At 53.7% G+C, this 23,595-nt stretch overlaps 1 protein-coding gene across 1 annotated transcript; it reads right to left on the reverse strand.

Moving 5' to 3' along the window:
* Positions 1–273: 273 nt before the first annotated feature.
* Positions 274–23,347, reverse strand: PLCD1 (phospholipase C, delta 1). Its single transcript, XM_012638363.1, has 15 exons — positions 23,196–23,347; positions 14,896–15,060; positions 11,156–11,384; positions 4,294–4,423; positions 3,961–4,192; positions 3,179–3,380; positions 2,947–3,091; positions 2,720–2,869; positions 2,471–2,629; positions 2,087–2,246; positions 1,771–1,887; positions 1,199–1,377; positions 978–1,110; positions 752–901; positions 274–627 (listed from the first exon to the last, which is right to left on the reverse strand). The coding sequence occupies exons 1-15, from the start codon at positions 23,227–23,229 to the stop codon at positions 542–544; spliced, it is 2,271 nt and encodes a 756-aa protein (XP_012493817.1). The 5' UTR covers positions 23,230–23,347; the 3' UTR covers positions 274–541.
* Positions 23,348–23,595: the final 248 nt, after the last annotated feature.

A 23,595-nucleotide genomic window follows, 5' to 3' on the forward strand; every position in this document is an offset into this window, starting at 1 on the left:
TGGTATGTGTGCTGTCAAGCCTGGGTCACTCAGTGGGTCCCCCTCTCAGGAGGAGGGGGCCTTGGGGCTGGAGGGCATTGGCACTCCAGAAGGACTAAGCCCTCTGTACCCTCACCCACACAGGCATTTGTCTCTCCAGACACCCCGCCCCCGCTGCAGTGTGTGTGTGGGGGGAAGGTGGAGAGTGGGGTGCTGGGCTCCAGTGCTCTGGGACACAAACACATGCTTCACGGGGGATTTTCTGGTGTCCAGGTAAAGAGACCACAGGGCTTGATCTTATCATGATCTTTATAAAAACCCTGACCTAGGGCCAGCCAGAGGGTGGAGAGGGCTGCAGTGTTGTTCCTAACGGAATTGAGGACAGCTCCAGGGACTGGGCAGCTCCTGGTCCCCAGAGAAGCAGCAGCACAGACAACAGGCCATTGCCGAAGGCAGTCCGGGGGCCTGTAGCTCCGGGTGCGAGGCTGGGAGCCACACAGGCCCTGCCCCCAGGTGTGCACGGAGGGCCCACTCGGGACGGACCCCGCTGGACTCCCCCAGCCTAGTCCTGGAGGGCGATCTTCACAAAGAGGGTGGCCGACGGATGCTGGTCTCCATTCTTAGACAAGAGGTGGACGTGGCGGTATCCTGGCAGGCAGAAGGGCAGCAAGGGGCACACAGAGCATTCCAGTCACTCATGGAAGATGCTTCCAGAGGTGCCAGGCCCCGCCTCCCCCCACCCTGGCCGTCCCCTCCCCTGACGAACACTCACCCTGCTTGAGGCTGTTCAAGGGGATGGTGCTCTGGCCGATGAAGTCGTTCTTGGAGGAGGCATCATAATCCTCCACCACGAAGCGCACGAGGGCGAGCTCAGGCACAACCACCTCGAACTCAAACTCCGTGTCCCACCACGGGTTGAAACCTAGGGGCACAGGTGCCTCATCAGCAGCACGGACACCAGCTCCATCGGTTGGGCCCAGCCCAGGCGCGACACGTACCGTTGTTGGTGATCACAGCTGTCTGGCGGCTGGCAATGTCCCGGCTCACGCCGTGGATCTCCACTGTCACCTTGGGGTCCACAATGGAATTCTTATTCTTATTGACTTTGGGCAGCTGCTGCCCTGAGATGACCTGAGGAGAGGCAGGGGACAATTAAGGGGTCAGGAGTAGTGGGACAGGGAAGGCCACGGGCACCTGTCCCTCCCGTGGCTGGCCGTACCCTGATGTGGAGCCGCTTCCGAGCCCACCAGGGCCCTTGCGTCAGGGCACGTGAGTTGAAGCTGGAGTTGGGGTCTCTCAGGAAGGCAGGCTTGAGCACGTAGCCACAGGCCCCATTGTCCTGGAAGCGGCCCTGGTACACATCCATCTCTGGCCCAGGTGTCTGGAAGTTCAAGGCCACTGAAGCAGGACAGAGCAGTCACAAGCTGTGGGCTGGCGTTGGGGCCCTACAGTCCAGCCTGCTTAAGGAAACTGAGGCCTAGGGTCACACGGCGAGTTAGAAGGAGGGTCCAGCCGTCACTCCAATGCCTGCTACCCTCCTGCCACCCTAAGTGACTCACCACACTAACCACACGTTCATTTCTGCTGTTGGAATCAAGGGGCTAGTGTGCTGATGGGATTTCAGTCACTGTGGCTTGCTGGTGGGAAGCCGCTTCCAGACTGAGGTCACCAGCTCCACACGCCCCTGCCTCTGACCCCGCTCAGGTCCTCAGACCTCCGTGCATGGCGTTCAAGCCTCCAAGCCCCTGGCCTCAGGTCCAAAAGCCGCCTCCAGCCCCAGCCAGCCCATACCGATCTGGCAGCCCCCGTTCCACATCTCCACGGGGCTGTAGTTGGAGGAGTCTGTTCTCCACCCAGCCGGGTAGATCCTGCTCAGGTGCCCCACGTTGTGGCGGACAAAGCCGTTTCCTGAGGGGAGGGAGGTGTGGTCAGCCTCCACAGTGGAGGCCTCCTGGTGGGGGCCAAGCCCCTCCCTGCCCATCCTGTCAGGTAACAGAGCCGGGGGTGCCAACTCTGGTCCTGAGGGGCGGGGGCCAAGCCTGGCCCGGGCTGGCCCGGATGGTCAGCCAGGTGGCCAGCTCCGTCCGGCTGCGGGCCAGGGGCTCACCTGATTCCTGGAGCAGTCGGAGGGCACGGTTCTCAGAGAAGGACGCCATCTCGTAGAAAGCCTGCCCGGGGGTGCCAGGACCGGGGAAGCCCCCAAAGTGGACACTCTTGCAGTAAATGACCATGTCAGAGAGCTCCTGCGCTAGCCTGAGCTTGTCCTCCTGGAGGCCACGGGGAGGCCCGGGTTAGATTCAGTGGTTGGGGCAGGGTAGGCACTGAGAAAGCCAGAAACCCAGACACAGAGAGACAGAGGGAGACAGACAGAGAGAGCGGGGCAGAGGGTCTGAGTGGCAGCCACAGAGAACCGAGACAAGGCCAACATCCCGGGGCGGGTGCGGTGGGAGAGGCCCCAGGGCTGCCCGGCCCCCGCAGCTCCCCCTCGAACCTTGGGCTTGTGCTGCACTCGGCTCCTCACTGCTTCATCCTCCATCTCGGCAGCCTCATCTTCGTCCGACACGACGGTGGCCTCGGAGCCGCCTTCCCCTCCAATGGGCAGGAGACCCCCAAACTTCTTCCCCTTCAGCAGGATCTTCCCCTTCAGTTGCTAGGGATGGAGGGGCAACCGGTCAAGACCCGCCGGCCTCCCAGCCAGTCCCCTGCCCTCTCCTCTGGGCACCTGCTCCCCTCCACACACCTCAGGGGAGGGCAGGCTGGTGGTGGCCCCGTCCAGCGGCTGGTCCAACAGCAGGGGGCCCAGGATGGCCCGCAGGTGTCTCGCCATCACGCGCTGCTGCTCTAGGCTGCAGTGGTTCTCCAGGGACAGGATGACAGGGTAGGGGGATGCCTGGAGGCCCAAGGGCAAGTTAGGAGGGCTTGTCCGCTCCGAGCATGCTGCTCCTCGCCCCCCAGAGGCACGCCCACCTTGAAGGCGTAGTCCCGGATGGCCCGGAGCGCGTCGCAGAAGAGGATCTTGGAGGTGAAAGTATAGCCGTGGTAGATGATCGGCTCCAGGTTAGGCCCGTCCCAGCAGTCGAGCTCCAGGCAGCGGCAGCCTTTGCACAGTGCCCTGCAGGTAGGGGTAGTGGCTAGGACCCTCCAGGTCCCATCCTGGGTCCCACCCAGACTCCCGCCCCAAGGCTTCCCTGCACCACACCGGATGTAGGCTTCGGTGCTGCTGGGCCCAGTGAGCTGGTCCTCCAGCAGGTAGGTGTTGTGCGAGGAGGACACCAGGTAGTGGCTGAGGGGCTGGCTCATGTCCTGGTAGACCCGCCGGTGCATCAGGCTGAAGGCGCTGCCGTCAGCTGACAGCAGGTACATGAGGAAGCCGTCCTTGGTCATCTGCCGCTGCGCCTTGGCTGGGAGGGAAGGAGGCCACCGCCTGTTAGAGCCGGCTGCCAGCAGGCCCATCCTGGCTGCCCGCCGCTCCATCCCCTGCCGCCTGTCCTGGACAAGTCCTCCAGAGCTCTCCGCAGCGGGATATGTCTGAGTCTCCCGACTAGACCGTGGCTACCCCAGTGGGGTAGGGTCTGTCTCCTCCTCCTTTGTGTCCCCAGACTGGAGGAGGCCCTTCAGAGCAGGGCCCCATCTTCTCTGCTCTGTCACGTCTCAAAGCTGGCCCCAGAATGGGCACAAAGAAGGAAGCAGGAATGGCGTCTGCTTTTCCAGACACCTCTCTCTCTGTTTCTTGGGGAGGAGGTCCCCAAAGCCTTCTAAAGGAGGAGCCACGATGGAAACTGAGGCCCAGAGAGGGCCAGTGATGCTGGAGCCCTGTCTCCCATCTGCCTGCTTCCACAGGACAGGCAAGTACTGACCAGGAGCCCTGGGCTGGCTCAGGCAGTCCCTTCCCTCCAGGTCCCTTTTCTCTGGCTATAGTCTCCTCGGAGGCCTCCCAGCCCGGTGTGGCCCTGGGACTGCAGACCCTGGCCAGGCCCTCACCAGTCTCGCTGGGCTCGTAGCGCTCAATGAGGGAGAGGGCCAGGGCAGGCCCTGCCGCTTCCTCCCGCTGCTGGCGCTGCAGGAACGTCACTAACTGATCCACTGACAGGGTCTCCCCTGAGCCCGCAGCCTCAGCGAAGGTGCGGTCGATTTCCTGCCGCTTCGTCAGCATCTTGTAGAAGGCTTCGATCTCCTCGTCCTCCAAGGAGTCTGTCTGGGAGCGGTCACACTCCTGCAAAGCAAGGACAGCCGAGGGGGTGTGGTTCAGAGCAGCCTCGGGCCAGCGTCCAGGGCCCACTGGCACACAGACCCAGCCCCCACTTCCTGCCTCACCCTGAAGATCTTCCGGGCATAGCTGTCGTCCACCTGGATGTTGAGCTCCTTTAGGAAGTTCTGCAGCTCCTTGAAGCTCATCTTGTTGTCTTTGTTTTTGTCAGCTTTTCGCAAGCAGGAGTGAATCCAGCTGGGTGAGAAGTAAGGAAAGCACCCAGGAGCCCTGGGACCCACCCAGGTCCCAGCCAGAGCCAGGGTTCAAGCTGGAGCCGCTGCAGACACAGATCCCTGCAGCCTGACTTACTGCACACATTTCAGGGACAAGCCCTGGTGGCCTCTCAGGAAGAAAATGTTACATTCTTTTAAGGGGTCTTTTTCTATTTGCTGGTTTTGAAACCTTTTCAATTTTTGAAAATATTTCTTACTGTAAAAGGACTCACTGTAGACAACTTAGAAAATACAGAAAAGTAAACAAATTCCCCATATTCCTACCACCCAGGAATAACTACTATTAACATTTCAGAGTATGTCCTTCTGGTTTTCAATGTATAATTGTCAGTCAACCAGCAAGTGAGGCTTATGTTTTAGGAAATGGCAAATTTCAAGCCACTGACCAGAAGGTGGGGATATCACATGCAGAAAGAAAGCCTGGACCAAGTCATCATGATTGGGGCATTTCAGCCCCATTGCGCCATCACCTTGAGGAACGAGAGTCTGCAGCACATTCCACAGAAATCAGACAACTGAGGATGGAACAAAGACAATGAAACCTCATGAACACAGCAAGAGAAATAACAGTAGGCTTTTAGAAGAATTCACAAAAGAAATGACAGCATAATCTATGCTATATAAACTTTAAAAAAATCTAAGGATCAGGCCAGGCGTGGTGGCTCATGCCTGTAATCCTAGCACTCTGGGAGGCCGAGGCGGCAAGATTGCGTGAGCTCAGGAGTTCGAAATCAGCCTGAGCAAGAGCGAGACCCGGTCTCTACAAAAAATAGAAGAGTTAGCGTGGCGCGGTGGTGCGCATCTGTAGTTTAAGCTACTCAGGAGACTGAGGCACAGGAGTTTGAGGTTGCAGTAAGCTATGATGACGCCACTGCACTCTGGCCGAAGTGACAGGGGAAGACTCTGTCTCAAAAAACAAAAACAAAAACAAAAAAATTAAGGATCAAATAAAGAAAAATATGTCTTCCATCTGACAGACTGAGGGAAACATTTGCACCAAAGGCTTGGAAGAAATAATTAAAAAGAAAACAATATGATGATCCTAATAACTAAGTAAGACAAGAATATAAACTGACCTTTGCAAACATTACTAATATTCAAAGATATTAAAATTTGAAAACAAGATGCAATTTCTTAAACTATAAAATTGTCAATTTAAACATATAATGCCCAGTGCGAGTAAAGGTGAGGTGAAATGGATACTCACTCACTACTGGGGCAAGGTAGAGCAAGGCAGGCACGATCTTTAGGAAAGTTATCTAGGGATAGCTAAAGCTTTAAACTTTTACCATTTGACTCAGTCATTCCACTTCTACGAATCCATTGGTAAGGAAATCCTCTTAAATACTGAAGCTTTTTGGAACACACAGGTTAAATATCCCTTATCTGAAATGGCTGGGACCACAAGTGTTTCAGAGTTTGGATTTTTTGCATTTTGGAATATTTGCATATACATGATGGGATATCTTGGGGATGGGACCGAAATCTAAACATGAATTCATTTACATTTCAGATATACCTTATATATATAGCCAGAAGGTAATTTTATACAATATTTTTAATAATTTTGCGCATGAAACAAACTGTTGACTGTGTTTTGACTGCAACCTGTCACATGAGGTCAGGTGTGAAATTGTCCACTCGTGGCATCATATTGGTGCTCAAGAAGTTTCGGATTTTGGAGCATCTTGGATTTTGGATTTTCAGATTAGGGATTCTTCAGGGTGTTATTTATAGTAGTGAAAGATTAAAAATAAAGTAAATGTTCAACACCAAAGGAATGGATCACTGATTTATAGTGCATCCACTCAGTGGAATATTATACAGTCATTAAAGCTATTTATGGAGATTATACTAAACAGGGAAATAATTATAATTTAACGTTACACAGAAAATGGATTACAAATGTATAATCGCAATTGGAAATGCAGAAAAAAATTAGGAAGAGAATGCAAATATCAGTAGTTTCTGGAGGAGATGGGTCTTGTGGGCCTTTAAAACTTCATTCTAACATATACATACTTTCTAAATTTTATATATATGTATAATATATGTGGAAAAAAAATTATGGCAGAAAGCCAGGTGAAAAAAATCAAGTTCAGAATTGTCCAGCCAATCACAAGATTCCTGTGCCAAAGGCTATTCAGCACGTGGAATGGCTTTATGATCTCAAGGTCTTGGAGGCAGAACCCTGCACAGGACACAAGACTGTCCAAGGACAAGCCTGTGCAAAAGGAGTGACTAAGAGAGAAATGCCAGAGAATTGGACTTTTAAGAAGGCTTAAAGTCAGGCAGATGCGGCCTTGAGAAATAACACCTAAAAGTCTCTAAATGCTCAAAAGCACAAAGGAAAGAAAAATAACAGGAATCAAAATGTATCCCCCAAAGGAGCTGGGTATACATTAGCAATGAATGATTTGAAAGCAAAATTAAGAAAGCAGGCTGGGCACAGTGGCTCACGCCTGTAATCCCAGCACTTTGAGAAGCCAAGGTGGGAGGATCGCTTGAGCTCAGGAGTTCGAGACCAGCCTGGGCAACATATGAAACCCTGGCTCTGCAAAAAATTTAAAAATTAGCCAGTGTGACAGTGCATGCCTGTAGCCCCAGCTACTCTGGAGGCCGAGGCAGGAGAATCGCTTTACCCCATGAGTTAGAGACTGCAGTGAGCTATGATCAGGCCACTACACTCCAGCTTAGATGACAGGGTGAGACTCTGTCTCTACAAAAAAAGAAAAAGAAAGAAAAAAAAGAAAAGAAAGACGAAAATAATTCTATTTACAACAGCATCAAAATAAACAAAATGCTTTAAATAAATTTTTTTAAGACACGAGGTCTCACTATGTTGCCCAGGCTGGTGTTGAACTCCTGGGCTCAAAAGATCATACCATCTGTCTCCCAAGTGCCCTGCTTTGGAATAAATTTTTTTAAAGCGCAAAACTTATACTCTGAAGACAACAAAACATTGTTGAAAAAAATTAAAGAAGATATAAATAAATGGAATTATTTATCCCATGTTCATGAATCAGAAGACTTGATATTGTTATACAGGGATACTCTCCAAATTGATCCACAGATTTGACACAATCTCTATCAAAATCCTATTGGTTTATTTGCAGAAATTGACAAGCTGATCCTAAAATTCATATGGAAATTCAAGCGATCCAGAACAGCCACAGCAATCTTGCAAAAAAAAAAAAGAGAATAAATTTGTAGGACTCACACTTCCTAATTCCAAAACTTACTACAAAGTTACAATAACCAAAACACTGTGGTAGTAGTGCAAAGATAGAGAGTACAGAATAAGCCCTCATATTTACAGTCAATTGATTTCTGACAAGAGTGTCAAGACAATTCAATGGGGAAAGAATATTCTTTTCAACAAATCATGCTGGAACAACTGTATATCTACATGAAAAAAAAAATTGGATCTCCTATCTCATACCATACACAAAAATACTCAAAATGGATCAGAGACCTAAAAGTAAGAGGTAAAACTATAAAACTCTACAAGAAAATGTAAGAGTGAATGTTATCACTTTGGATTAGGCAAAGCCTTCTTAGATACGATACCAAGAAGTACAAACAACAAAAGAAAAAAGATAAATTGACCTTCATCAAGACTAAAAACGTTTGTGCTTCAAAGAATACCATCAAGAAAGAGAAAAGACAACTCACACAATGGGAGAAATTATTTGCACAGTATATATCTCATAAGAGACTTGTAACTAGAATATATAAAGAGCTCTTGCAACTTAGTAATAAAAAGACAAATAACCCAATCAAAAAGTGGACAAAGGATCTGAATAGATATTTCTTCAATACAGATACACAAAAGCACATGAAAAATGCTCAACTTCACTATTCACTTGGGAAATGCAAATCAAAATTACAACAAGATACCACCACACACTCATTAGGATGGCTACTGTCAAAAACAAGAGAATAACAAGTATTGGCAAGAACGTGAAAAAATTGGAACCCTTGTGCACTGTTAGTGGAAATGTAAAACGGCACAGCTGCTATGGAAAATAGTATGATGGCTCCTCAAAAAATTGAAAATCTATCTCCATGTGATCCAGCAATTCCACTCAATATAAACTCAAAAGAATTGAAAGAGTGTCTCAAAGAGATATTTGTACACCCATGCTCATAGCAGTATTATTCACAATAGCCAAAAGGTGGAAGCAACCCAAGTGTCGAATCAATGGATGAATGAACAAAATGTGGTATAACATACATCGGAGTATTACCAAGCCTTAAAAAGGAAGGAATTTCTGACACATGCTACAACATGGGTGAATGAGGATATTATGTTAAGTGAAGTAAGCCAGTCACAAAAAGACAAATACTACATGACTTAACTTATAGGAGGTACTTAGAGTGGTCAAATTCATGGGCACAGAGAGTAGGATAGGGGTTGCCAGGGGCTGGGAGGAGGGGAGAATGAGGAGTTGTTTATTGGGTATAGAATTTCAGTTTTGCAAGATAAAAAAAGTTTCAAAGACTGGTTGCACAACGATGTAGATATATTTAACACTACTGAACTGTACACTTAAAATAGTTAAGATGATAAAATTATGTTTTATATATATTTCAAAATTAAAAATAAAAATAAATCTGTTAAAAAGAAGAGCTTAACAACAACAAAAATGAACAAAGGATCTAAACAGATATTTTCCAAGGAAGATACACAAATGGTCAATAAACACATGTAACTATGCTCAACATCATTAGCCATCCAGGAAATGCCACTCAAACCACAATGAGATACCACTTCATACCCACAAGGGTATCTATAATCAAAAAGACAGATAATAGGCCGGGCGCGGTGGCTCACAACTGTAATCCTAGCACTCTGGGAGGCTGAGGCGGGAGGATCGTTTGCGCTCAGGAGTTTGAGATCAGGCTGAGCAAGAGGAAGACCCTGTCTCTACTAAAAATAAAAAGAAATTAACTGGACAGCTAAAAATATATAGAAAAAATTAGCCAGGCATGGTGGCGCAGTACCAGCTACTTGGGAGGCTGAGGCAGGAGGATCGCTTGAGCACGGGAGTTTGAGGTTGCTATGAGCTAGGCTGATGGCACGGCACTGTAGCCCAGGCGACAGAACGAGACTCTGTCTCAAAAAAAAAAAAGACAGATAATAGCAAGTGTTGTTGAGGATGTGAAAAATTGAAACCCTCATATACTGCCGGTGGGAATGTAAATTGGTGTAGCCTTTTTTTAAAAGTTTGTCAATTCCTCAAAAGGTTAAACATAGAGTTAACCATACAACCCAACAATTCCACCCCTAGGTATCTACCCAAGAGAAATGAAAACGTGTCTACAGAAAACTTACACACAAATGTTCACAGCAGCATTATTTATAGGAGCCCCAAAGTGGCAATAACCCAAATGTCCATCAACTGGTGAATGGATGAATAGAATGTAGTGTAACCATACAATGGGCTATTATTAGGCAATTAGAAAGAATGAAGTACTGACACAGGCTACATCATGGATGAATGTTGAAAACATGCTAAGGGAAAGGAGCCAGTCGCAAAAGACTGCATGATTCCATTTATAGGAAATGCCCAGAACAAGCAAATGTACAGAGGCAGCAAGTAGATTCGTGGCTGTCTAGGCTGGGGGTTGAGGGGAAACGGGCAGTGACGGCTAAAGGTACAAGGTTTCTTTCTGGGTTGATGACAAATGTTCTAAACTTGATTGTGGTGGTGGTCGCACAACTCTGTGAATATATTAAAAGCATTGAATTGGGTTGAATACTTTAAATGGGTTAATTCTATGGCATGTGAATTATACCTCAATAAAGCTGTCATAAAAAAAGGAGCTGGGGCTGGCTCCACGCTAATCCATTCATGCCGGAAACCTGATCACTATGAATTATAGACCACTGTGTTGTTGTGCAACCAGATTTTGAAGTTAATTTGTTTTAAGCCCACAGGGTGGCCTGTACACCAAGCCCAGGGAAACTTGATGACTCTCCAAAGAATGGCACAGGAGGGTACCAGGGCCTCCCCATTCCCAGAGGGGAAAAGTGTAGTAACTCTAGCAAGCACGACTAAAACATGCAAGACTAGGTCTCCTGTGGAAGCAGCCTGCTTCCCTCAGCCTCCCCAGTCTCCTAACTCCACACTGGTTACAAAGGAGGACACAGGGAGTATCAGGGGCTGCAGAGCCATCTGGCCTTGGGTCAGAGTAGACCAAAGAGGGCTCCATGCACTTTCCCTGCTTCCCTTCTGCTGTGGGCTAAACTGTGTTCCCACAAAATTCATTTGTAGAAGGCCTAATCCCGACGTGATGGTATTTGAAAATAGGACCTTTGGGAGATAATTTGGTTTAGGTGAGGTCATGAGGGTTGTAGGGCCCTGATGATGGGATTAGTGCCCTTACATAAGAAGAGACACCAGAGAGCTTGTTCTGTCTCTGCCTACCATGTGAGGACACAGAGAGAAGGCAGCTCGCAAGCAAGATGGAGAGCCCTCACCAGACTGACCATGCTGACACCCTAATCTTGGACTTAGAGCCTCCAGAACTGTGAGAAAATAAATTTCTATTGTTTACGTCCCCCAGTCTATGGTATTTTGTTATGGCAGCCCAAGCTGACTACACCTCTCATACCCAGGTTGCCCTTGGGACAAGCACAGCTAGTGTGCACAGGCCAGGCCTGAACCCACTGCCACCAAAAGGATACTGCTGAAGCTTCTGTCGCTGGTCCATGGAGCCCGAGTGGTGGATGATCTTGCGCAGACCCTGCACCCAGTGCTGGGTGTCAGCTGGCGATGGGGCAATGAGGTCTAGTGTGTTGCGCTGGTCCTTGAAGACAATGGAGAAGCAGCGGTCCTCGGGCACGTCACGGGCAAACTTCTCCAGGCCCTCTGTGCGGTGCCCCATCCGCACCTCCTGAATGTCCTCGATGGAGACTGCAAGAGGGGGACAGTGGGGGGAGGTGACAGAGAATACTGTGAGGCCAAGCCCTGCCCCTGACACAGCCAAGGGCACGGTGGAGGGGACACAGCTTAGAGACACAGAGCCAGGGCCAGAGCTCAGGCCTTGGGTCGAGAGAGACAGGACAGAGGCAGGAGGTCAGACAAGGGGGGACAAAGGGGGAAGGAAGGCAGAGACTGAGGCAGAGACAGGGCAGGAGACACAGCTGTAGTAGGCAGAGTGGAGATGCACAGGGAGGGATGGACAGAGACAGGGACAGACACTTTACGGTGGAAATGGCACCTGGGACCCCAGGCCCACTGTCTCGGTGATGGGGCAGCAGGGCCCCTGGCAGGGGCCTGGGGCAGGGTAGGGCTCTTAGAGATGGGGAGAGACTGCTCTGGAGCATGGTGCATGTGACAGAGAGGGGCCACACACCCTCCTGACCATACTGGCCTTTGGGCCTGTCCTCCCCCTACACAGCCACGAGAACCTCCAGCCCCCCACTTCTGATCATTCAGGAGACCAGGGCCACCCTCAGGAAGCCCTGCCCTGGGGCCTAGGGGCAGATGGCCAGAGACAGAGGGGAAAGTGCCATGTCAGAGGGTAGCAGAGCCTTGCCCTGTGTGTTTCTGTGTGTGTCCTGACTTCAGGGAGCCCTTCGGCCGGACGTGCAGGAAGGCTCTGCTCCCCAGGGTCCCAACAGGCAGACTGGAGGGTGCCCCTCAGGGGTCTGAGAGATTACATCATTCTGCCCTTAGCAGCCAGGCGGCCCTCCTGTCACAGCCCAGCCTTCCAAGCTTCAGGGAGAGGCAAGCCCCTGTCTACCCCCATCCCAATGCCCTCCATGGCCTGGCCCAGAGCCAGTCCCACCAACCAGGCTCCTGTTGCACCTCCCAGCAGGGCCCAGGCTCTGCCTCTGCCCATCCCCAGCCTGAGCCCCCCTCATCCATCTGTCCTGGGTCCTAGACTGGCTCTTGCAGAAAGTCCACCCTGTGCCCACCCCACCCAGAGTGCCCAGGGGCCTCCTAGCCACCTGCAGGCCCCACGTGTGTGTAGGCTCTGCAGAGTGGGCCACGTGAGCCCTGGGCCATCTGGGGTGCAGAGGATATCCCTGCTTAATCCCTCTGCCCACAGCCTCCTGTGCCCCACCAGGCCCCACACTGGGTGCAGCTGCAGCAGCCCCAGGCCAGGAATGAAAACAGAAAGCCTGAGCCATGGAAGCCCCCAGGGTCAGCGCCCCCACCCACATGGAGAGAAAGTCCAGATGCCTCCACTGCTGATAATACCTGTCTGCCTCTGGGAACCAGAGTCGCGGGGGTGGGGAGTGGTGGCAGGATCGGGGGAGACTTAGAGAGCACGAAGCAGAGCGAAGCGGAACTGGGGGAGGGGGCTGCTCCACTCCTCCCTCACCTGGCCTCAGTTTCCCCAACAGTAAAGTGCAGTTGAGGACAACAATCTCACTGCTCGTGCAAAGAAGGAAAACGGCCAATAGGCATGCGCACGCAGCACAAGACCGTCTCAGGCCCCTCTGACCTGGCAGAAAGCCTCTCAGGCTGTGCTCCTTACCTAGCACACGTGGCTCGCTGGCCTGGACCTGGCACCCCTGCGCTCATCCTCACAGGGTGGAGCCCCTCAGCCTGCTACCCATGCCCCTCCCCCATCCTCACCCCTGCACATTGGCTCACACTGGGTCTCCGGCCTGGAGTGTCCTTCCCGCCCTTTTGCTCAGAGCTGTCCCAGGGTGAGGTCGTCGTGTCGCCAGCACAAGTCGGGGTTCCTGCTGGAAAGGCCTGGGCCTCCTACTCTTCTATCCATCCCTCGCCCACCCCACCAAGAGCTTAGGCATCTACTGGGGAGCCATGCAACTATATTGGCAGGTGGGTGGGCTTCAAGGAATCCGCGCCCCACCCCCCCAGTTCAGAGCATGAGATCCCAGGTCCCATGTGCGCCACCCACCAGCAACAAACAGGAAACCCCATATCAGGGCAGGAACCCTGTGAAGGAGGCTGTCTGGCGCCAGAGCCAGGGGCAAGGCCAGGCGGTCAGTCCTGTACTCTGTGGCAGTGGGCTGGGCTGGGGCAGATGCGGGCTCAGGGCAGTTGTCTGAGATGCTTCAGAGCCCTCATACCCCCAGAACGTGCCCTGCCCTGCTCAGAAACCTTTCACAGCTCCCGGCCCCTGCGACCCGGCCAGACTCTCCCCATCCAACCCTGTTCCTGCCCCGCCTTACCTTGGGCCCCACCGTAGGCCACAGGCTGGCAGGCCACACCTTCTCAGGTCCCTGTCCCCTGGCCTGAGACCTGACAGACCCCTTCCTGGGTTAAAGGCACCCTACTGGTGCACCCTCGGTGGCTGGCCCACCCCTTCCTTATGCCCTCCTCCAACCTGGGCCTGTCACTCGTGTCTGGTCTCGCTCCCCACAGACCTGCCAAGGGTGGGTGAACGGGTGAGGGATTTCCAGGGGTCTGGGCTGCGTGAAACCCAAGCTGCAATGACCTACAAGCTCTGTCCAATTCAGTAGCCACCAGCCAGCTGTGGCTATTTAAATATTAAATTAGTTAAAATTAAATACAGTTAAAAATTCAGTTCCACAGTCACACTAGCCGCATTTCAAGGGCTTAGCAGCCCCAGGTGGCTGGCGGCTCCCATGCCGAACAACACAGACGGAACATTTCCGTCCCTGCAGAGTGCTACTGGACAGCACTGGTCTGAGATTTTCCCATCAAGTAAAGGTGCAGAGGGGAACATCTCATGTTATAGAATCTTCAGGGAATTTTTGCACTAAAGGGCAGAAGTTAGCAGAGCTTTCTTCTCCCTAGAGCCTTGCAAGGAGCACTCCCCATTTGCTGCCTAAGCCTTGGGTTCCTAGGCCTTTTTGGAAGCCTCCAGAAAGCCCTCAGACACACCCTCGAGGGAGCTCTCCAGCCCTGGCCTCCCTTTGTGTCCCAGCCCTGCTCTGCCCCAACATCCCTCCTGAGGCTTCAGTCCCAGGGAGGATCTGCCTCCTGCAGCCCCACCTCACACTTTGGACACTGATACCCGGAAGTTCCTTATCTACCTCTGGACTTTGGGCCTGGCTTTTGGCCAGCCACACCTGGAGTCCTAATCCGCCCAATTTCCCTCCTTCCCACAACCGCCTGGGCGGACACTTGTTAGTTCAGACAACGCTGTCCAGCTCCCACCCTGCTTCTGAGCCTGGCTGTCCCCATCTGTGGTCATGGCTATGTATCCCCAGCCCCAAAGAGCTTTAGCATCTCTGTCCTCATTCCACGACAGTCCTCTCCAACCCAGACTAGGTCTCAATTTCCCTACAGGCTCTTCTCCCTGACCCCAGCCAGCCTTAATTCCCTCATTTCTGGCCCTGGCCACATGAACTTATGCCCCGTCAGGCCAGGCCTCAGTTTCCCCATCTGTAGTCTTGGTCTGTGATTGACCTCTACCCTTACCCCACCCTGGCCAGGGTCCACACTCTGCCATCCTCTCCCGTGGCCCAGGGGAACTCACACAACTGGGACTCCGGGGACCGCATGACCTTGCGGGACTCCTGCCAGATGGTCTTGCAGTCCTCCTGCAGCTTGTAGTAGCGCTCTCTCCGCCATGAGTTGGACTTCACCTTCAGGAGCTGGCTGCCCTTCAGCAGGGCCAGCAGGTCCTCGTCATCCTGTAGGCCTGGGGGTCAAACCTGGTAAGATGCCACCTCCTCCACCAAGTGCCCTGGGTCCCACACTGGCCATGCCTACCGCTGGACCCCCTCAGAGACCACTTCTCGCCAGCCTCATCCTCAGCACTGTTTGCCTCTCCTTCCTTCACCCGCGCTGCAGCCTGCTTCCAGAGCCCCACCCCCGCCTCCGCCAGGAAGTCATCTCTTGCTGCCAGCTTAGGTGACTGCAGGCCTTAGGACACTTGCCCACCCTAGACCACATATATACCCTGTAACCTGCCACCCGGAGCTGAATGGACCAAGGAAAGGCAGCTAATCCAAGACCCCTGACTCCTGATGGCTTGGCTCTGAAAGATGGGGTGGGCCCCTCCTGGTCACACTTAGTGGTCAGAGTGAACTGAAGGAAGCTGGGACCAAAAGTTCAGGCAAATCAGGGGGAAAATGGATCAGACACAGATGGAAATGGACCCCAGAGCATCATGGAGCCAAAGAACTTCCCAACTCCAACAGCTCCAGAATCATTTGTGCCTACATTCAGGTACCCTTCCCGACCAGCTGAGTGACCTGGGCAATGACTTCATGTTGCTGGGCCTCTGCTTTCCTGTCTATAAAATGGGGATAATAATAGCACACATCTCGAAGGGAAGTGCTAAGGTTGAATGAGATGATGCATGAAGCTGTGGAGGTTCTGAGGTAATGGCTTTTGTAGTTCTTGGTGTCAACACTGTGGTTGCTGTGGGGCCCTTGGGCCCATCTCTGCCGTCCTCACCCCTACTGCTCCCACCTCTGACTTGAGCGGGTCTCTGATCCTTGCCCCCAGAATAGACAGATGAGCTCACTGTGGCCTGTGTTTGGCCTGCTGGGATGCCCCATACCCCCGCACCCCACCCCCATCTCTGATGGCCTGGGTCTGGGACCCCTCAGGATACGGCAGCTTTAAGGCATGGTGCAGCCCTTTCAGGAGCTGAGGCAGCCCAGCCCAGAGCCCACAGGGAGGACCAGGACCCTGGCTGCTTACCCCCTCCTGTCCTGCTCTTTTGCCACTCTCAGAAGCCCAGGTCCCCAAAGATGTGATGCCCTCTATCCCGCCAGGCCCAGATAGGAGGCACCAAAGGGACACCAGTCCTGTCTTCTCAGGAGCCCTCACCCCCAAGCAGATCCAGCACCAGCTGTGATAAAGGACCCCCCCATATACACCTTAATCACCCAACCCCCCGCTATGGCTTTAAGCAACTCTGTTTCCCCATCAGCACAGGGCGAGAACAGTAAGAGGAGGTGTCTCTGGGCCTCCTCAGAGGTGACCGTCTGATGTGACCTTCTTCCACCTTTGTCCCAGGTCTGTCTGCCCACTTCCAGAGCCACTCTGCCTTAGTATGAGCAGTTCCCCTTCAGCCCAAGGGGAGGACTGGTGGAGGAGAAGTGGGCTCCTACAGAGCGATTTGAACTATTGGCTGTATCTGAGGGGCCCCGGACAAGAGGAAGGGGAAGGGGGTTCCCAGGCTGCCAGGGGAGAGCGCCACCTCTGTCCTTTCTGAGGCTGAGGTACAAGTGGGAGGGACATCTCCTTACTCTCTGCCTGGACCTCACCCCCCAAGCTGCACACACTTCAGGGAGAGCCACAGCCAATAGCACAGATGGGAATGGGGGAGCTGCCAGGAAGTAGAAGGTGAGCCCCACCCTCGCGTTCTGGAAAACACCATGAAGAGATGACATGCTCATCCTGTCCTGGAGCCAAGCTGTGGCCCTATCGGCGGTCAGACAGAGATAAGCCCCCGGCTGCCGACATGGCTTCCAGAAGGTAGACCTCAGTCCCAAGGTGGGCCTTGGTAATTCCAGAAAGGTGGTAGCCACTGCCGGGCCTTGATAATTCCAGAAAGGTGGTAGCCACTGCCGTCTGGGCCATTGGGACGCTGGGCAGACACCTCCATCTCAGCCTCAATTGTGGCCCCTTCATTTCTGAAGCCTGTATGCTGCCCACCACCCTTGCTCCCTTAGCTCCCGGAAAGTCTGTGGACACCCCTCACCCAGCCCCTCTCACTCAGCTGTAGTACAGCCCTCTACCGTGGGAGGGTGGTGGCGAGGGGCCTCTGGGCTCAGGGGCCCACCCCTGGGTTGACTTTGTAGCATCACCAACCTGCCCAGCCAAGCTGCACTCAGTGAGGTGGCTGTGTGGAGGGGCCGAGGGTGCTGCAAGTGCCAGTGGGAAACTGAGGGGGATGCCAGGAGTCCTGCCCATGTACCCAGGGTGATGCATAATGAAGACACCCTGGGCCTGGGACCCACAGTAATACATAGCTACACAGAGATATGGCCACACATTTGTCACACCACACCACCACACTCAGTCACACACTGCTACACACAACCTCGAAGAGACAATGAGCCACACACTGTGCCACACTACCCCCCCAATTACACATTGCCACAGGGAGTTGCACAGTGTCATACTTAGTCTCACACAGCCACACAACATGAAGTGCCAGAACATTATCATATTGATGATAATAGCAGCCACCATAATAATAGTTAATATTTGAATAAAATACTGTTCATAGTACATGTATTTAATCCTCTCAACAACCCTCTGAGGAAGGCACTATCATTATTCCCATTTTACAGATGAGGAAATTGAGGCTCAAGGAAGTTGCCTGGAAGAGTCAGGACTCAGAAGCAGGCAGCCTGCCAACAGGGTCTGTGCTATGACATATTACTTTAAGCAACCACTGCTCAGGGACACACTGCCATAAGTAAAACATCAGAAAATCTATATAACACACACCATAACACAGAATGACAGAATCACTCAGTCACCGTGGGTCACCCACTGTCAAATCTGTCATACACAGTCACACTCAGTTGCACAGCATCACACTGGATCACACATTGTCACACTGGGTCACATGCAGACACGCTCAGTTCCATAATGTCACACACTTGGTTACACAGCATTACACACCATCATTGCTGCACAATGGCCCCATAGTACCACACGTGACAGAATTACGCAGTTGCCACTGGATCACATACTGGATCACCCACTGTCACACCTGTCACATACAGGCACACGCTTTTGCACAGGATCACACTGGAGCACAGTCTTGCAGATCCCAGTTACACAGTCATACCTGTTACGCACTGGGCCACATATCCAGTGGTGCCTCGGAAATCTGTAAACGGGAGGGGTTGGGGTAGCAAGGAATGGGGAACTTTGGAGGGGCTGAGATAGATCACGAAAAAGGGTGATTAATCCCCCCAGTACTCACCCCCACATGCCACCGCTGCAAACCCGGCCCCACAGTGGGTCACACACTCACAAAAGTACTAAACAGGTCCAATCAAAAGCTGAAGGCAGATGACCCCGAAGCTCAGGCACAAGTAGTCTGTGTCCTACCCCAGCTGCCTTCCCATTCCCCGCAGATTTTGGTGCTCCCTGCATCCCTTACCCAGCCTCTGCCCATTGAGCGCTGCCACCTTGAGGCTCTGCTCCTGCAGGTAAAGCTCCCTGGAGCGGCTCCGGTTTCGGCCCCCCAGGCACTGCATGGCGCTCCACAGTGTCCTGGCCACGGCAGAGCCAGGTCCCCGGGCAGTGCCGCCCGCAGAAGCCTGCCGGGGTACAGTGGGTGGAGCCGCCGCCCTGGACGGGAGCAGGGGCGGAGTTTAGGAGTGGAAGGGAGGGGCTAGAACCCAAGAGGCGGGACCAAGCCCGGAGAGGCGGGGCCGTGGCCCTGGAGAGGGGCGGAGTCAGCCCCCCTCCCCGGAGGCGGAGCCCGCCCCAAGGGGGTGGGACCGATGCCCCCTGGAGGTGGGGTGAAAACAGAAGCCAGGAGTGGATGGGGTGGGAGGAGCCAGAAGACAGGAGGCGGGGCCGAGGAGCCGGGCCTGGGAGGTGGAGTGAGACAAATCCATAACCCAGGAAGCAGATCTGCGGCGAAAGCTAGAGGGCAGAAAGTGGCCCGGGGGAGGAGCCAGAGCCAAGGAGGCGTGGCGGGGGAGGAGCCGGGCCAAGGAGGCGGAGTTCAGGATGGGGCGACGTGGAGGCCGAGCCATACCCAGGAAGCAAACCCAGGGCGGAGCCAGGGCCCAGGAGGCGAGCCCAGGAGGATCCCGCCCGGGAAAGGCGGTGTCCAGGCAGGAGGGTGTTCGGGCAGACAGGGGCGGGGCCTCGGCGTTGGAGGCGGTGTGGGGCGGAGTCCGACCAGGGGGCGGAGCCTGAGCCGCGAATTCTAACACCAGCTCCGAGGCCGGCGCCGGACCGCGGGAGACTGAGCTGAGCCGAGTCCGGGTGGGCTATAGTCTAGCGGAGAACCGAATGGGCGGGGCCAGGCGGAACCGGGAGCGGAGCATAGGCCAGACACGGAGACCGCCCAATATTTCACGTCAATTACTCAACGAATTCGTTGTGACTTAGCTTGCTGTTTGTTGCCTCACTTGTGAACCTCAGGCGGATCTGCTTCCTTCTCTCACTTTGCCCACCTGAGTGATAGTCCCCAAGGTGCCAGATGCAAATGGAATTCTTGAAAAAATGTAGATCTTAAAATGAGCCCATTAACGCAGGCTTGCTTTGATGAATACACAAGAACGACTGCAACTTTGTACAAAACTGTGCTGCCAATATGCTCGGGAACAGTGGGTCCTTTCATGTACATTACAACTTCCCTTTCATTCATCCAGCAATTATTTATTGAGCCCCTACTGTGTGCCAACGTCAGGACATCACCCAGAGGTCTGATTCACTCTTTTACTCTCTGCCTCTGAATAATTCCCCCATTTGCTTCACTGCAGCTCCAGTCACCAGCATCAACAGTGAGTCACTGGCAAAGCCAGTTTTTGGCACAGACAAGCACAGCAATAATAAACTGAAGCACACACAGAGTGACTTGCCTAAGGTCATACCACAGAGAATAAATCATGAGCAAAGCTGTCTTAGTGTAGACGAGCTAAAATATGGACACAGAGAAGCTGTTCTTTGGGGAAGGGGAAGCAGAGTGTAAGGGGAGCCTGAGTTACACAGAAACCACACGGCGGTTCTTAACCAGACCAAAGATCCCCCCAAGGACCTATGGATAGAATCACATCTCAATATAATTGGCTTCTTTTTAATTCTTATGTATTTTATTTTCTGCATTTAAAAACATGATCCTGAGAAGGGGTCCACAGGCCTCACCTGACTGCCAAAGTGGCCTATGGCACAAAGAAGTTAAGATCAGTGCGGATCAGTGTGGGCCTGGAACCCCAGGGACACACAGCTTTGGAACATAACTGAGGTGGGTGGGGAGCTGGCCACCCAACTTGCTATGATGGCTCTGGAACCATCATCTCTTTGGGGACTGGCTTTTTGGGCAACCTAGAACTCCTAAGCTCATTAGTGTTTTATCCTCACAACATCACCTGTGAAATATGCTTGGATCCTATGGAGAGAAAACAGGCGCAGAAAGGCAAAGGGTCACACAGTAAGTAGAAGCAAAGCTAGGGCTCCTGGGGCCAAGATGAAGCCCCTTTGACGTCCACTTTTACAAATGCCAGCTTTTGCAATGGGGCAGGAGAGATCAGGTGAAGGGAAGGTTAGTGGAGGTGTATTCAGTGATGGAAAGGCCCTGGGAGGTGAAATCCTTTTGGGCACAACAGGGGACCTGCTGGAGAAGCCAGTCCAGGCCTAGCCAGAATAAAGACAGCAGAGGAGGGGGGCCGGGGGAGGAGGACGGAGGCTACAGCATCAGTCCGAGGGCTTCAAAGGCACCAGAAAGAGTCCCTTAGTTCTTGAATCTAGTTCCTGTCATATTTTTCCTGGCTAAGGACTACCCTGTGATACCCCATCATCTCCCAAAGAACTATAGACAGCAACTCACAGGGCACAGGAACTTGGGGAGGGGGCCTCCTGCAGGAACATAGCACTTACTGGTTACCGGGCATTCTAACTGCCATATAAATATTACCTAATTCAATCCTCACAGCAACCCTATGAGATAGGTGGTGTTAATATCCCCCATTTTACAGATGAGGAAACTGAGGCACAGAAGGGATTTGTCTGAGACGAAAAAGCCAAGACTTGAGCTCAGGTACTCCAGAATCTATACCTGTAATACTACACTGCCTCTGCATGCATCTGGGGTGAGGACAGAAGGGACATATCATATCTAGATGAGCCCCATAGTCCCCCAGGCCAATAGAGGGAACCCAGAGGGCCTTTCTGCAGCAACCCACAACTGCCAGGCCAGAGTGTTGTTCTGCAGCACATGCCCAGTGCTGTGGGACCGGCAACGTGAAAGGGATGCAGACTCTCCAATGGAAGTATAGACAACCTAGAACAGCACTGGGCACAGTGACCACCCCCTGCAACCACCAATTCTCTTTGACAGGTTCTTGCTTCCCCACCTGGTTTGCATTGCGGGCAGAAGGCGGTTAAGGGAGGTAGTTTTGGGTGATGAGCTAGAAGTGGCAGGGCCTTCAGGGAAAACAGCCTGGGGTCACAGCATTCATGCCAGCCCTGCAGGAGAAGCATTCAGGAAGCTGGTCTGAAATAGGATGGTCCAGGGCGGCCAAGCCATGCCACAGGACTGGGAGGTTCTGACTGAGCTCCCATGTGTCCTCCTCCCTGGGAAAGACACCAGGGCTGCCCCAGGAGAGAAAGTGAACAAAGGCACAGACACTGAGGAGGGAGCCTGTTCCAACATGAGGCTGCTGCTGTGTCAGAGGCAACCAGAGGGCCTGGGAAGGTCTGAGTGTGAGGCAGGCAGGGAAGAGATGTCAGTCTGCAGTGTGCGAGTGAAAGCAGAAGTGTCCACTGTGTCCTCTGAGCTGCCCAGCCTCCTTTCCTGCCAGTGTGGCAGGAGCATGAAAGATGCCTCTAGCCTGAGAAGAGAAGAGGGAGAACTGGAAGGGGCAGAGACCCCAGGACTCATCTGGTGACTTTGAGGAGCCTGGGCTACTGGTGTGAAGGCAACAGCTCTGGGTACAGAGCAAGGTCTCTCTGGGTTATGGGGACCAGGTCTGGGCCAGCTGGGAAACACAAAATAGACTGGAGGGGCTGGCTGATGGGAATATTTCTGAGTCCTCCTAAATTCCGAGGGACTCTAGTTGAGGGCTGGAGGGCTTTGTTTTCCTCTTTCCCATCTATTATGTCCATAAATGGTTTAGATGGATGGGTGGTGGTCACTAAAGCCTCCAACCCCAAGGGTACTAGAAAAAGAGGGATGTATAGCTAAGCAGTGATTGGTGGGTGAGAGGGGCAGGGTTTGTTGAGCTGGAAGATAATCTGGAGGGACAGGAGGGTAAGGCCCCCAAGAGTGAGTCCCCCACCTAAAGAAAAAAGGTGCCAGGTCCATGTTACCCGCCCTCCCCAGCTCCTCCCTCCCCCCCAGCACCTCCCTCCCCAAAGCCTGCCAGACCTGCAGTCCGGAGCCCAGACTCCCCTCCCTACTGGAGGGACAGCGAAAGGGCAAGAAGCTGGCCCAGATTCTGCGCCCAGATCAGAGGAAACAAAGCTCGCTGGACAAAGGATGGAGCCGCGGGCAGTTTCAGCTGAGACCTGGCCCTGTCCCGCTAGAAGGGTCCGCAGTTGGGGGGATCGGGCTGCTCCTCCCAGCCTGGGCATCGCTGACTATGATTTCTGCGCTTGGCAGTTACGGCTGCACCGCCCGACCTCGGCCAACCTTGCACACCTCCTTGCCCCACACCCTTACCCCCAGCCTGCCACACCCGCGCGGCCTGACGCGGTCCAGGCACGCCCAGGCTTTGGGGAGCCTCTACAGGCGGCCCGGACGGGGCGGGGAGAACTTGGTGGTTCTTGGATGCTGCTTCCTTCCCTCCTCGACCCCTCCGCGTAAGCCGGACAGTGGAACCCCGGCTTTCACCACCAGGAAAAGGGGGAGTCCCCAAGGCGGAGGGAAGTCTTTAGACCCACACTGCCACCCCCGCCCCAGGCCAGATCTGGGGACAAGCCTGGAAACGCCCAGGGTCATGCCCGCAGTCCCACTCGGGGAGCCGCGGGCTGAGATTTCCCTAATTGGCAAAGAGGCCGAGAGGCTGGCCCAGGGCTGCGCGTAGTTGGCTGAAGGAGCTGGGGGCCCCCTGCCGTGGGTCCGGAACTGCTTGCAGGGCGTCTGCCCCTGCAGGGTCTCCCGGCTCGCGCCCGCCCGGCACTCACCGTGCAGGGTCAGGAAGTCCCGGCCCGAGTCCATGCCCGACGGGCGGCGCGGCGGGAGGAGCACCGCGGGCCACACGTGAGAGGCGACAGCGCCGGCGGCCTCGGGTCCGAGCGCAGTGCGGTGGAGGGACCCGAATGGACTGCGGTGGGAGGAGGCCGGGGGTGGACCCGGGACACCGCCCCGCCCCGCTGGGCCCGCGCCCCCGCCCCCTGGGCCCGCCAACCCGCGTCTCTCTCCGCCCCCTCCTGGGGACTGAGGAGGGAGGGCAGAGCTGGGGGCCAGGAAGACCAGCCAACCCTGGCCTGGGCCAGTGGGTGCGCCCTGGCCAGAAATAGCCGGATCCCTCCAGCTTCCTCCACCGCTGCCACCCACGGGCCACGGGCCCTGTCATTACCGCGG

This window comes from Propithecus coquereli, unplaced genomic scaffold (assembly GCF_000956105.1).
Source record: "Propithecus coquereli isolate 6110/MARCELLA unplaced genomic scaffold, Pcoq_1.0 Scaffold1, whole genome shotgun sequence".
Taxonomy (NCBI): domain Eukaryota; kingdom Metazoa; phylum Chordata; class Mammalia; order Primates; family Indriidae; genus Propithecus; species Propithecus coquereli.

Bases quoted from the DNA above. Each gene is read 5' to 3' on its own strand.
- PLCD1 (XM_012638363.1), bottom strand. From the start codon at position 23,229: ATGGACTCGGGCCGGGACTTCCTGACCCTGCACG. The intron at 11,385-14,895 runs GTGAGTTCCCCT...CCCCTCTTGCAG, and splicing joins GTCCCCGGAGTCCCAGTTGT to TCTCCATCGAGGACATTCAG. The intron at 4,193-4,293 runs GTGAGGCAGGAA...CTTGCTTTGCAG, and splicing joins ATGCCCGGAAGATCTTCAGG to GAGTGTGACCGCTCCCAGAC.